The sequence below is a fragment of the Hippichthys cyanospilos genome, chromosome 5, assembly GCF_059441005.1.
Source record: "Hippichthys cyanospilos isolate Australia breed blue-spotted pipefish chromosome 5, RoL_Hcya_1.0, whole genome shotgun sequence".
Lineage (NCBI taxonomy): Eukaryota > Metazoa > Chordata > Actinopteri > Syngnathiformes > Syngnathidae > Hippichthys > Hippichthys cyanospilos.
Window position 1 is genome coordinate 14,393,140 of NC_142373.1, and position 15,550 is coordinate 14,408,689.

Below are 15,550 nucleotides of genomic sequence, written 5' to 3' on the forward strand. Positions count from 1 at the left end.
CGCTAATCCCTGACAGTCAACACGTTTTTTCATGCTGAACCTCCGATGGCCGCGCTTGATTTTCGGGAAGTGAGAATGACAGCATTGTCATCGGCAGCTGTCCAAACACAACTCTGTCTGAAAGGATAGGACGGATATGTTAACTTGCAATCATTCAGCAGGTTTCCGATCAGTCTGGGACATTAAAACAAAAGAGAACGCAGATACAGGTGTTTACATACATTTGAAATGTCTCCTTGGTTTCTTTGGTGCGTGGAAACGTTCTGATTTCAATTAGGCCCAGCAGTTGTTGAGTTGTTAGTTGTGGCAGAAAAGCATTTTGTTTAGTTAAATCCCTTTGACACATTTATGGGCTGATAAAATATGGTGCTTGGCATGAAGCCCTCAAACAAGAGTCAGCGTCGTCTTTCATGTCTGGAGAAGGAAAAGGTTTTGACTTGTCTGTCAGGTGCTCTCGGGAAACCACAGCTGCTTTGCATAGTTACTACTCGAGTAATTCACCCTCCCTCAATGGAGTTGAGTATGTCGCGTATGTCATACAGACAAATACTGAGGCAGGATCTTGGCAAGTAGATTGAAATCCTTTCAGCTTGTTTATTCAATTCCAAGAAAATTTATTTGTAGTTTGCAAAAACAAGTCCTGTCAGTCATTTCTCTTCTCGCAATGAGACTTTCCCATCTGGTCTTTGGAATCCATTTCATGACCCCACAGGTCAAAAGGCTCTTTTCGTAAGTTTAAGCAAACTCTTCTGCTCTCTTCCACAGTCAAATGGACAGATAAAAAAAAAAAAAAAGGTCTTGCCTTTACGTGCTCTGTAATTGGCTAGGGACCGCTATAGACAGTATTCACACGACGTCACAGAACCGTGCCATTCGATCCGATAGCCATTTTCTGTTTCTTGTCGCACAGAAGGGATAGCTGGAGAAAAGCTTGAATTCCCTGAGTAACTCAAGGACTTAATGGCTATTTTCTCATACGCTTTCGAAAGAGGTCGATCCCCTAACCCTTGGTCTTATTAGACTGTGTCTGGATTCCAGGTGTGGGAGAGTCCCTCTCCGTGTGCTGGAAGAGCAGGTAAATGATTTGTCAAAGCGCCATAACCCTTGGCTCTCCAAACACTCCAATGTCAGACTGATTTGAAAAGAATGATAAAAGCCGAGATATTGAAGGAATATTTTCGTCAATCCGGGGCAAGCAAAGACCAGAATACTCAAGCACTAACACTGAACTGAAATGCTGTATAAATGAAATGACTTTGAAAAACGGAATGACAAAAGTCCTAAATTAGATCTATAAAGATTTATCATGAATTTTAATCAGGCTGTCTATATAATGGGAATTGATGAAATGCTAATGTTGCAGGAAATCAACTAAAGGCAGATTGATTTCAGATTGTTATTTATATAAATAGAACAGCACACAACAATTCCAAAGCGCTGTCTCATGAGAATAGGAGGAAAAATTCCAAAATGCTCCAAGTTTAGATCCCCAAATAGCCAATTCTCGTGGCTTTTTTGCGTGTGAATATGTAATGAGAGTTATGATACATAGGTAAGTTATTTTCTGTTGAAGTGTGGGGCGATTTTTGAAGCTGCATGCTCTCAAAGCGCCAGTAGGAGGAGACTCCTCTCCACTGCTTACTCTGGCGTCAGCTTGTATCCACCTCAAAGATTTTGAAGTCAAGGGCTTCATTTCCCTCATTCTTAATTCTCTTCATATTCTCCATTACCGCTCCATAATATTTTAGAATTTGTCTGAGACTTTTGATTTTGGAAAGGGTATCTACACCATGTAATGAAACAAAATTTTAGTTATGAACGAGCTTGAAGGACTGAACCTGTCAAATGGTGTCATTGAGAAAAGCTGTTAAGCGCAGCACACGTGTTTGTGATTTCCTTTGTGCTGTGACATCATCACCCAGGTGCAAGGTGACAGCCAGCATATCAAGACTACATACAGTGTCATCTAATTATCTGGACGAGGATCATACAGGAGGATTTTTCTCATTTCCTCTGAACTTTTCTTGTGGAGAAGTCAATGCACATAAGCGTGAGGTGGTTTTCTAGCTTATCACGATTTCCACAAAGCCGTGAGCTGATGCTAGCCGTTGACAGGCCGCTTTGGGACGTCGTGTTTGATTTTCACCAGGTGTGTTTTTGTTTGGAGACCACCACCTGTATAAATTTGGCTTTGACATGCAGCGGCCAGCAAAGAGAAGAGATTGCATCGACTAGCGTAGCGAATACTATTGCTGCTGCAGCAATTTGTCACATTACTACTGCACAGTAGTCTTATGACACTGGAAACTTTTATAACACACACACGCATATATATATATATATATATATATATATATATATATATATATATATATATATATATATATATAAATTGCAAACATTTATTTTTTTGGAGGGGATGCGTTCACTGTATTTTTTATTTATTTTTTTGGAAAATCAAATTTGTACGTATTTGATACCCGATTTGTGTAGTGATAATTCAGGCCAGCAGAGGACGGTGTTTCCCCACAGCATTTCAAGCATTAACTTAACTTACACTTTGAACCTCAAACCGGTTTTCAATTTTCACTGAACCAAAGACACCTTTACGTTTGAAACCCCTCAAGCCGCACCGCCAAATTAAAATGAGGGAAATTTATTTATACTGTTCTGAAATAATAATGATAAAATAATAATTGAATTGCTGTTGCAAATAACAGTGTTGCTATCCGGTTGTATCTTTGTGGGAAGTGCAATTATTTCTTCTTTTTTCCAGCATGACTAGAAAACAGCTGTTAACCCTGCGAGGGCTCAGACTAATATCACGCTTGTCCGTCATTCCTCTCAAAGCCAGCAGGCTTTGCCTGGCCAAACATCCGCTTGTCATGTTACATACGTCAGTCACTCAGTCAGCTTTTGTCTTCGGCTGCCGTTGACAGACTCGGTTGGAATTTAGCCCTTTTTCCACATATACGCACACGATTGTTTTGGAAACAGTGACGGATGGACACTTTTGCGAATGCCTTTTAAACAGAGGCCACTTGTTTATTTCATACATTTGGTTATAAAATATGCTATTCCTCTATTTCAGTGGTTATGAATGGTATGAGAACCCCCAGGGGTACATGAAGGCACTCTTTTTGCAGGTATCAGCAAAACTAATTCAGGACAGGAGCAATACATTTTTCCTTTCAGATAAAGAGCCAATGAATTGGAACAGGATGCAACACTGCTAAATTGTGCTGTAGTGACTTCCTGCATAACACTGGGAGCTGCAAACACTTTATGACATCTTAAACGAAGATTTTATATGTACATAAAAACACAAAAAGATGTTTCACATCAAACTCTGCTGTTTTACAGATTTATTTATTCATTTTTTAAGATTTCTACATGAATACAAATCTGTTCGTGTGCAAGGCATAGCTTACTGAAAAGAAGATGCTTAAATATTATACTTTGTTGAAATTGAAACTGAAAACATTTGAAGATGAATTAAAGCATATAAACATCCAAATCAAAAACACAAATATTTTAAGGACTCAAAATTCACAATTTCTTTACTATTTTTGAGACTGTCGCCCACATTTGTGAAATTAGGGCATTTAGGCACCTGAAATGTATGCTCCTTTTTCCCCAAATCCTGCAAATGCATTATCCCTTGAACTGGTAGACCACACCCCTTTTCCTGTCCTGTACCATAACTGTTGTTGGGGCACCACAGGCAGCATGTCCCCCCGTTGTTGTGGAATGTGTCTCATTCCCAGTGACAGCCAAGCTGTTGCTGCTTGTCTGAGCAGGACTGCAGGGCAAGACTGCGGGGCAAGCCCGGGGGGGGGGGGGGGCTCTGTCTCTTTCCAACAGGACACTTGATTATTCCGTGAAAAAGCCCAAAAGGCTCACTTGAGCGATTTGCAAAGGCGACGCCCCAGGAAAATCCACTAATAAGAAAACAGATCATGTGTAATGTGACATTTGTCTACAAGAAGTTGTTGAGCCTCGTTTTCGTTCACAGAATAGTCGAAACAATTCTTTTTACTTTTGTGCTCGTGAAAAACAAATAAACTATTTGAAGCCTTCCGTTACCTTTTTTTTTGGAACAGCGGTCATATTTCCAGGTCAGTAATTGCAAATAGGGTCAGCTGTACTTGCAAACATATACAAACGTGTTTGTATGTATGTTATAATGCGCATGCAATTATGCTTGAACGTACTTTCAGGTGTGCTTGAATGTATTTGAAAATACCTTCAAGCAAGTGTGCATGTGCTTTCCAGTGAATTTTACAGTAAAAAAATACTCTATGCTAGTATGTTCAAACATATTGAGTAATGTGTTTGGCAGTAATTATCTAAGTATATTCTAACATATATGTAATATGTTCAATCAAAATTTATGTAGGTATGTAACGGCAAATACATTCACGGAAATTTAATAAAATTGTTCCAAAGAGTTTTACCGCCACAAATGTTTACTGGAATTTGGTTGAACGTAGAATGCAAATACTTTCAAGCATATTTTTAGGTATGTTCAAACATACTTGCAAATACTTTTAAACATGTTTACCAGTATGTTCTAAAGAGTTTTCCAGTCAAAAATATTTATGTCAGTATGTTTGAACGTACTTGCAAAAATGTCCAAAAAAGTATGTTCAAACGGGTTTTCCAATATGTTTGAACGTACTTGCAAATGCATTTGAATATATTTTAAGGTGGAATCAAATGTATTCGCAAATATGTTCAAAGATGTTTGCGAATACACTCCAATGATTTTGACAGTCAAAAGCGTTTCCTTCACATTGGCGGATTCGTACATTCAAATGAGCCGTTACTTGTACAATGACGACATATTTGCGAAATTCGTAATTTTTGGCCTGAGTTGTACTTCTGGCGGGCGAGCATGCGAGCAACGCTTTGTGTTTCAAGCAAATGACCCAAAAATCTGTCTGGCACGTGTGTGTGTCAGTATTTACTCTGCGCTTCAGCTGTGACATGCTGCGCGATTGTAGTTTGACTTATGTTTATGTACACACACGTATTCCGTCCATATGTCCACAAGCGTCTGCTCGCTTGTGTGCGTCTGCGCTCATGAACGCGCATGAGATGGCCACTCGCAGCAAGAGGTCAATGACCCAGGCTTGCTGAAATAACAGCGTTAACGTTGTAGGGGGTTGTCCTGAAGCCTCGCGGATGAAGTGCCCCAGAGATTGGAGGCCAAGATTTTTATATTTTCAATCTGCGTAACCTCTGTCTGGGTTCAAACATCTCTGTTTGGACAGCGGTTTCACTTGCTGAGGGCAGAAGAACCCCAATTGAGCGGCGTACAGCTGCAAGGCCTTTCAAGCATCGTTTTAGCATCAACTTATTGTTCAATGAGGAAAAAATGGACACAGGATTTTTGGATGAATGGTAATTTCCATGCATGTTTGTTTATATACGTCATCAACATTCATTCACGCTCCAGTCAGTTAAATTTTATGCCCCTGTCGGGGTCAGCGCTCACATAGTGGCGACCGGAATCACCAACTTGCGCTAATGCGAACCGTTGTTCAGCTATAAGCACGTGTAGCAACATGTGTTGTATTAGGCTTATTTTATAAATTGAGCTTTTAATAAGGAGTTTGTTGATTAGATTATTTGGAAATAAATCAATGTCTAGCAAAGATACCTATGTGACACAAGAAACATCTCATGGTTGTCAAGCATTTAAAACAAAATGTCTAACTGGCAAAATGTATTGCCAGGAAAGACATTCTAGAAATGTTTAGGTTTTGTTGCTTGATTATGGATTTGCTTGTAGCGATTCTTGTTTCATATCATATGAAAAAAAAAATCATCTTAAAAGTGCATGCCATTTCAACTGCAAAAATAGTGTTTTCATGTAATGTATATTAGGCCTGCAAAATTAATGGAATTTTAATCACAATCACGATAATTGCTGCCACAATTAACTCAGCTGATCCTCTGCGATATTAAAATTTAAAAAGCTGGCCACCAGGTGTATGTCGGCTCAAGCACTTTGTCATCCAACCACCAGGGGGCCGTGTTTCCCACATGTTTTCATGACAAAAGCCTCTGCTTTTTAATCACCCTACTATACTATTTACCAGTGTGAAATGGCGTTGAGTTTTACACCTGATTCCTCATATATACTGTGCTAGCTATCAATTGAGACCCATTTTGAAAAATATGATTGGCCAAAAATTTGAATACATTCAGTTTGAAATGACCGAAAATAACAATTTGACTGCTTAAATTTTCGATTAAAATTTGCTTTAAAGTAAATAATGTGCTTGGTTCTAAGTAAGCTTATTTTTTTTCATTGGTTTCCACTCAGTAAGTAAGTTAGCTGTGTTGTTCTGTGTGCCAAGTGTTGCCATGTTTTGCGTGAATTTCTTCTACTTATTATTATTATTATTTTAGTTTATTTGTTTATTTGCTGATTTTATTTGCTGAGTTTATATGATGTATAAGTATCAAATGTGGATGGCAGGCTGCAAAATTCCCCTATAGTTGTAGTTTGGAGACCACTGTAATAAGAGGCCAGATGAGATGCTGTTATTGACCCCGGCGGATTATATTTGGGTGCTCCTGTTTGTTGTAATTAGCCAATCATTGGTTCCTATTGATGGTCTGAGCTGGCAGGTCTTGAGTTTCATTCTTTTGTCTGAGAATTGTGAAGATAGACGCCCAAGGGGGAGAGGCTTGGAATTTCACCAACCTTTCCTCAAACACCTCAGAAAACTTCACAAATATTTCATGTGAACAACATGAGATAATAATACATTTGAAGTGGCTAATATTGATTAAAATTTGACAAAGTCCTCACATTATAAAATGAAACCGTTTACGTTAGCTTGAAAAAGCAGGTGTCCTCATCAGGAATACGCTACCCTCTCAGCAGCCTGTCAACATTTGGACCCAAGTCAAAGAAGGTCCTGGGGGGTGGGGGGGGGGGGGGGGGGGGGTCCTTCTTGAAGCCATTCGTGGACATGCAACATGCTGACACATGAACCAATTACATTTTAGTCTCAGTCTCACTGAGGCGTGATAACTGCCCTGTTTAATGTTTCAAGGGATGGGGGGGTGGGGGTTGATGATGTTTCAAACTGTGATGGAGGACAGTAAAAGATTGTCTCTTTCCTTGGGAACGTTTCAAGTGTTTGAGCTGCAATTACTTGTTTCAATTCCAAATGCCTCTCTCCAAAACAGGAAATCCTTCCCTTGTGTAGTCCTAATTGCTCGCCTACTTTGTACTCAAAAGGCTGTGGGGGGGTTCCAAGCAGTGCTAAAAAGTGAAATATTCTTAAGGTCTTAAGCGATGTTGCCTTCAATTTCTTTTGAAAATGTTTTCAATTTCACACCATTCAAACCTGTATAGTATTCATGGGAACCGAAAGAGATTTCTGCAGTTGTTGGCTAATCATTAACAACCAGGCAGCATTTATTCCCTAAAGGTTAATTGACTAGTCCCACCTATACTTTTTTTTTCTTTGGTTATTTATTTATTTTTTTGGGTTAACACCCTGACTAACGATGACACGGATCGTTGAGTATGAATGTCTCTTTTCTCTCACTGTTTCCCACATGGAAGTCACTTTCTGGCGTTTATTTTGAACGTTTCAAAATGATCATTAATGTCAAAGCAAGTACCTTGAATACTACATAATTTACTCCTTTTATTGTTACTGGTGTTAGGGGACGATGCAATCTGCTTCCAAATGCCCTTTATGCTGCCAAGCCGCATCTAAATAACCAAAATAAGAACTGACAGTTTTAGAGAAGACAATGGCTTGGTCCATATAAATTGTAGTGCATTCCTATTCTATTTTGAAGTTATAATAAAATTTTGGAAAAGAATGCTCGCGGACACTTTATAGGTGTATATATATTTTTAACTCAATAATAAAGAAGAGATTCCGGGCATACTCTTTGGCCATCATAAGTCCTTCAATCATTTTTGAACTGTAAAATGTTATTTTCTTTTTTTTTAACTAAAACATGTATGGCCAAATTTGATAGAATATTAAGCTGTGTTTTTTTGCCTGGCAATGATACAGTTTATTTTTCTCATTTGGCTATGAGCTTTGAGGACACACAGACATTTTTTTTAGTCCAGCATTATAGTCCAAACACTTGAAAATTATTGCAAGTCCTCGATATATGGTGTTACATTCCCATGCTTAGGGTGTAACCTATAGTTGTAGAGAGGTCCAAGGTCATAGGAAAGTAAACATTTTAATGAAAATGTTGCCTGCCAGGACTAGTGTAATCTTAGTACTCCTTGTATATTGTCCTTCTTGTCAACGATTTTGTCTGAATGCTCCCAATTCCAACCAATGTTTGATTTGATGAAAACATTTGCTCAAAGGATTTAAGATGCTTGTACCTGATGTTGAGGGTCTCTGTCAACTCATCCAAATGTCTGCTTGAGAAACCAGTCCGGACAGGATCGTGTGACATCAGAGCACTCCAAACATGAATGGTTGTGATGTGACGTTCATGAACAAGCTAAGTCCTTTGAATGATTCTTCACCACGAACGATGGGACTCAAGTCTTTGGAAATAGATGTTTACTAATCTGTACCCTCAGTTTACATGTCTGTTCATTAATCTGCGCCCTCAGTTTACAAGGTGTTTCTTCTATTTACTAATGTTACCTCAGTTTACTAGCCCGTGCCCCAAGTTTAATATTTCTTTTCTTATACCAGAGGGGCTCCGTACACATTGGTGCTACTCAATGTGTGCAAAGCATTCTGCCTTTTCTTTTTATTTATGTTCTAATGCGAATAAGAAGTTATTGAGTGTTTATTTTACCATATGACAAAGTTAATCCATTTTAGGCACAACTCCCAACATTCCTAATGTACTTTCTACTTACAATATTTTAGGTGAAAATATTCAATCTTGCATCACTTCAAGCCTTAAAGTATGACATGCATTGCAATCTATCACCATGACACTTGATTATGTACAGAGACCCCTCGACAGTCTTACAACAATGGAAAGGAAGAGGGAGCGAGTTTCCTCCTTTGCTTTAGGAACCGAAAGCATCAGCAATGCGCAAAGAAAAGGATGCCATAATATGAAGGTATAGGTCAGTAGAAAAGCTCACTTTTCATTGCTCTGACAAAAGGAGGCGGAGTTGCGAGAGGAACTCTGGTGTGGGCGTCCAATAAGGAGAACAACTCCTCCTGCTCTCTCCCCCCTAGACTATTTTGAATGGGGTGCTCTCTTCACTTGTCTTCTCTGCAGTGTACTGTGTGAATCGAGACTTGTGTGTGTGTTGTGTGTGTGGTTTGTGTGTGTGAAGGACATGTCACAGTTCACTCAGGGAGTCTGATGATCAAACAGGTGGACGTGCTCAACCGTGTACTCAAGATGAGGACCCCATGTGACCTTTTGTTTTTGTTTTTGTTGTGTGTGGTCCACTCTGATGCTTGGTTTTGGTCCTGGCCTGGGACCACCACTCCGGCCCCATTAGCGGACCACGAGGGGTCCGGCAGTCCCACAAGTAGTGGAGAAATACCAACCGAGATTATTCCGAGTACCGGGGCGGAGATCATTGAAGACAGACGTGGTCAGCAAAGCGTTGAGCCTACTTGGCGGGAGACAACCGAAGCTCTTCAACTGCTTACGGTTACACCTACCGTGGAACTTGAGCATACATCACCCTCTGGCACAACAGACATATCACCAAGCACAAGTAAACCTGGTAATGAAACATCTTCACCAAAAGGTACGAGTCCTGGGGCATCCAATCCTGAGGGTTTTACAAGAAATGTTTCAGAAGTCGGGTCTACATTTCGACATTTGAATCACAGTCATTTGTATGAATCTGATTTTGCAAAAAAAGAGGAAATTCGTAAGGGATCCGGATTGGAAAACCCAAGATATTTTGCGGGAAATGCCAAAAAGTCATTGACTCCCAAGTACTTTCATGGGTTTGACAATGGGGACGGTGCACATTCTGAAGTTAATAACAGTAAAACTGAAAAAAACAATACCAGTACTGCTAGTGGTATCTTCAGTTTGAGTGCAAATCAGTCTGACAGTTTGACAGATTCATCTGAGAAACCATCTACCTTTGCAAATTTACTGAACAATATTGTTGATAACAAATCTTCGGGAATAATGTGGCCACCCGAAGACAAGAGACGAGTGGAAGATTCTACATCCCGTCAAGTTGACTCTGAAGTTGACATAAATCCAACAAATTCTCTCATCAACAATCACCAGATGCCATTTCCTACATTTGAAATGCCCACCGTGTTTCATAAACGACCAGATTTAGATGTTGCGAAACCTGACAGAACAGTTTTAGCCGTTACTACCCAGGATCGACTCAGTAATTGGGGATTATCTGATAGCCAGGCTGTCACGCCTCGCAATACATTAACACAAACAACAGAAATTCCTTTAAAATGCAATCAAACCTTTGTAGCAGCTGCTGATAGTTGGACTCTATCAAAAGGAGACAAAGCATTTGCTAAACCACAACTTATCCATAAAAGCCCGCAATGCTTATCACTGGATACAGATCTTCCATTTTGCTCATCCGCGGTTGGCCAAAAGTTTGTGGTACCCAATCATCTCAACCAGACCAGCTTGGACCACATCCAAGTGTTCCTAAGTGACTGGGCTTGGTTGTTAAGGTCCAAGTGCCACCCTGGTTTGGAGAAGTTCTTCTGTCTTCTGTTGCTGCCAGAGTGTGGCTCTCCTAGGATGATTTTGCCTTGCCGAAGCTTTTGTGAAGGTTTAAGGGACTGTTGCTGGACGCTCTTGGACGAGGGACGCCTCCCTTTGGAGTGCCACCAACTTCCAGAAGAGGAGGATGATGAGTATCAATGCTTGTCGGTTTTTAATCGGACAGGTACCAATTTGGCTTTTATCTGAGCCAGTTTTTAAAACCCCACTTAACTCCACAGTTTGAAGTTACAACACAATACCAACACGCTTCCTCGATTTTATCTTGCCCCCCCCAACCCACGGATATCCCAATGCAGAGGACTATTACTCCCAAGAGAAGAAAGCATGCTGTTAATGGGGTGGCCGTCTTATAATTGCATGCCCTTTGAAACTTGTCATCTGTTGCATGGTATTTGTTCCCCTCTCCATTTAAATCACATGTGATTTGGTTATTATACACCATTTTTTTCATCAATTTTTCTTCTGCAATTTCGAAGTATAGGTGAGGTGTCTGAGGCTGATGGATTTTGGCAGAGCTGTCTTTCTTTGTTAGCTTTTCCAGTATTGGCCCATGAGCTGGGGTTAACCTGTGGCAACTTTATGGAATAATTTTTTTATTGCATGTGAATGTCTGTAGTAAATTATTGTTTGGGTTAAATTGATGGGCGATTACTGGTGCCATTCGATACTGGTATCGGGCTTGTGGCACTTTTACACTTGGGAACTACAAATTAGATCTAAAAAAAATAGACATTCTTTTCTGTCAGCTTGAAGGAAAATTGCGGTTTGGATATATAGGTCTGTCTTTAAAATCATTGTTATTTTTTTACCGAAAAATTTACATATCAGTCGTAGTGTTCCAGGGGTCTTGATATTGGTGACGACTCAATAATGGAGTACTCATATTCAATTATGAGCATTGCTCTTCCCTACTTGCTTGGGGAATAAATTGAATTAATTTGATAAATACATCATTTTAAAAATTGAAGATTTAAAAAAATAGTTAAATAGCGAAATCAAGATTTTGCAAAATTGTTGGGTGGATGCTTTACACAAGAGTAATAGTCCACTTATTTGGCAATTTCTAGCAGTAAAAAATAAATAAATCAATCAATAATAATAACAATAATATTTTGCCTAAAGTTAACTTTCAGCACTAGACGTTTCTAGACACTCCTTGAGCCGTACACTTGAAATTATTTGAAAAAAGTAGAAACAAGTACCTGTGATTTAATGTCTGGACTCTTAAAAACGTAACATGATGCATTTCAAAGAAAAAGACCATTTATCATTTAGCGTTTTGGCCTTCCAAAAATTGCATTCCATCATCCCTTATGGTAATGATCTCAAGTAAATATACGGTATAGGTTGTATTTCCGTGAGCAAACCCATGGCCCCGCCCTCCTCCTTTACTTCATATCAGTGAAGTCTTTTTACAGCGTCAGTATCTTTCTGACAGCTTGTTGTGCTGACAGACCGAGTAGTCAGTGAGTTCTTCATATGAGATGGGCAGAGTTTACGTCAGCCGGAGTGTCATAGTAAATGTCAGAGTTGCCCCAAAGATATGTCAAATCATTGATGACTGACATAACATATGCATTCCTCCAATACGAAGACAACCCGACTCCAGTTTACATTTTTATAGTAGACATGACTATACTATCTATCAGAAGCTGTGTAGATATAAGGAGTGCATTCTCTGCTTTTAGGCCTTAATAAGCACCTAGCACTACATCATTTAATTATAGCCTATCATGTAAGAATGTGACCAGCAAGGCTTAGTTTTGAACTAGTGAACAACTATATCATGGGCCCACCTACTACAAACTGATATATTTTCTACAAATTAGGTCTGCACATGTGGTAGAGTTATGCGCACATAAATATTAAGACCTCTGTTTATACAGTATACACTAAGTGGTCAGAAATCTGTCAATGTGATCTGTTTTTTCTGGGGGGGTAGTAAGACAGAATGTTTATGTAATATTATCCTTTTACGTGATCTTTAATGGGTTGTGTGCTTGAAAGATGGGAAGTCAGTCATATTTTGGTCTCAAGGTGATCATGTAGTTTTCTTATTCTTTAAATCCTGCCTGTTATTTTGAAGCTCGGACGCTATGGACAATCTCTCACTAATTTGAAAATCTTTGTGTTCCAGTGAACAAAGATTGAGATTCTTTGCTTGTTTCTTGACTTGTTCCCTATTTTTGTTTGCCTTGGATAGGCTCTTAAAGGGGTGCAACGCATGAGCACAGTGCAGTACAAACTTTTTGTTGCCAGGAAATCATTTGATATCAGGGCTCGTGTTGCAGTTATATGAGAAGAGAAAATGTCGTGTGTTCAAAAAACATTTTCCCTTCAAAGGACATTTACAGTATCACGATTACAGTCACGATTTTATAACATTAAAACTATTTTGTAACTATTTTATATTTCTGTGAGCAAGAATTTGGCACAGAATTATTTTTCTTAATGCACTGTTTTGACATTGCTAGCAGACATTTTTTTTGGGCTATAGTGTTGAGAACGGCAAACTTTAGTGCTTCTAAGGGTTGCCTTTATTTCATGTATAAATCAACTGGTTAAAATCCACCACATTTAATTTTGTCCCACAATTATTGAGCAGCCATGAATCACCATCTTTGTGAGATTGATCTTTTGCCCTTGTCAACAGCTCTCTGGGATGCCCTTGTCAGCAGCTCTCTGGGATAATTTAAAATTGCCTAAGCACAAAGTCTGTAAAGCTGTGACTTCCCAGATGATTAAAGGTTTTCCCATGGATGATAACCAATCCCAAAGCTGCATTTATAAACTCTCACGCCGCATACAACCTTTCTCTACCGAGGAATGACAATGGTGGAGCCTCATCTTGGAATGCTGTCGGGATAGGAAGAAGCTTTCTCGACAAGACAAATGAGCGCAATAAAACCTGGCACTACTCCATTGACTGACTGTCCGCTTGACCTTGGAGCTGTCATTGGTTAACAAAGCTTTTTGAGAATGCGAGAGAGCAGTTAAAATGCTAATGGCTTTGTTTATGTGTATAGGGCTGACCTACTGTGGGTACAAAAACATGCCGAAGGAAAAGAACATCCTGTGAGACATGACAGCATACACAGAGTCATGAAATTTTCCTGGAGAATGTTGGTTGAGCATGCGATGAGCAACCTTTGGGGCACATAATTTGTCTTTATCCTCCCGCGCATCCCGCATGCATTGTTTTGAAAATGTGTTGCAATTTTCACTCCACGTCGTGCCACTTTGTCTGGTATTGACAGGCTGGAGTTTCCTCCAGTTCAGGAAGCCATTGCAACAACAACCAAGGCAGCATTAAGAGCAAATAAACTTGATAACGACGTTGCGTGTTTTACTGCAGGATCGATCATGAAGGCAATGGCATAGGCGGTATGTACGACCACTTAATGAATTGTTCGATCAATGACGAATTCAACAATTTGTTTTGATCTCAGAGGCCGGGAAAAGCCGAGTATGTTGTCGCAGCATGAAGAATAGGTTCAAAGAAGCCTTTAAGATGGCTATAGATTACAAGGCTGAGATGAAATGCTCATTGGGTGCAACAAAAATGTCAGATGTTTGATTAATAAAGGATTCTTGCAGTAAGTGCTCACATTTCAACAAAAATTCTGCCCTCCATTTGGCACATGAATCAAAAAGTATGATCGTGAGTAAAATGCATCAGGCTAGCAAACTCTTTATCCAGTAATGATCTTTTTTCTTACATTCTCTATAAAGGGAAAAATACCATCAAATTTTAGTACCAAAGGGAGACGATATAACTTCATAAGAGCCTGAAGTGCTTTATTGCTGTCCTGTTAAGGCTTGACCCGGTTCTATGTCCAAAGTTTGCTTGTTGAACAGCATGTAAGAATATTCCAACTTGTGAGGAAAATCGTCAAGCACCAAGTGGCACCCCCGGGTTTTGGCCAAACACTTTGTGTGTTTAGGATCACAACAAAGCTCCACTGATCTCCAGCACTCACAGCAGCAGGGAGGCTTTGAACCCGCCAATGGAGCTTGAAGACCAGTCATCGGGCGGTAAAGCAAAGCAAAGCTTGCCTTCAAAGAATGAGAAACTTCAAGTGATGTCCTGTAACTGCGCGTTTTGTATAAACACGGGGATGCATCACTCTTTGTAATAAGTAATAGCAGTTCGTCTGAAGTCAGATGTCAGACACATCTACACACCGGGCTCTGTAAATATTTTGTTTGCTTAAGCCTCCTTCATTTATGATGTACTAAGGCAGCCGTCACCCAGGGAGATGGAGGAATGAGGTAATACGTGCAAGGGGCCCAGCTGATGGACTCCGAACAATGGTGCAGTGTCATTCAGTAGATGTTGCACCAAATCAGGGGACTTATTTACTTTAGTCTGGAAGCAATGTGTTTTCGCAAAAATGGACTGTGGATGTCAGATAAAAGCACAGAATTTTCTAAGCCTGGCTTCCATAAGACGGTCTTCTCTTTGTGGGTTTGAATGGGTTGAAAAGTTCAAATATTAAAGTTATAGTGTAAAATAAAGGTTTTACTGCAACTCCTCACTGAAGCCTGGAAGAAGCCTGTCCATATTTTTGGAATCTTGAACCTGTCAAGTACATCCTCAAACATGTTTGAGGTCTCTGCTAAAATAGTTTTGATTGTGTTTGAAATCAAATGCTCAACTTGATCTTTGGTTAAAACGGTAGCCAGTAACCAGTCTGCTATGAAGAACAAGATTACAGATAAAATTGGTTTCCTCAGCAAGGTTTTTGGGCTCTACCTTTGAGACAGGGTAGGAAGCTTTGTCATCTGGGAATAACTCAAGAGTAGAGTCACTGTTGTACCACGTTAATATTTGATTTGCAAA

At 39.6% G+C, this 15,550-nt stretch overlaps 1 protein-coding gene across 2 annotated transcripts in view; it reads left to right on the plus strand.

The window, feature by feature from the left end:
• The window catches only part of col18a1a (collagen type XVIII alpha 1 chain a), a 59,060-nt gene that overhangs the window by 25,065 nt on the left and 18,445 nt on the right, over positions 1 to 15,550 (plus strand). The window contains exon 1 of one of the 2 annotated variants that reach the window (XM_088415634.1): positions 9,321 to 9,736. The exons of the other annotated variant lie outside the window; for it this stretch is intronic. Coding sequence (XP_088271760.1) covers positions 9,340 to 9,736 — 397 coding nt within the window. The 5' untranslated portion in view covers positions 9,321 to 9,339. Of the gene's footprint in view, positions 1 to 9,320; positions 9,737 to 15,550 lie in introns of those variants that run through there. 2 annotated transcript variants of the gene reach the window in all.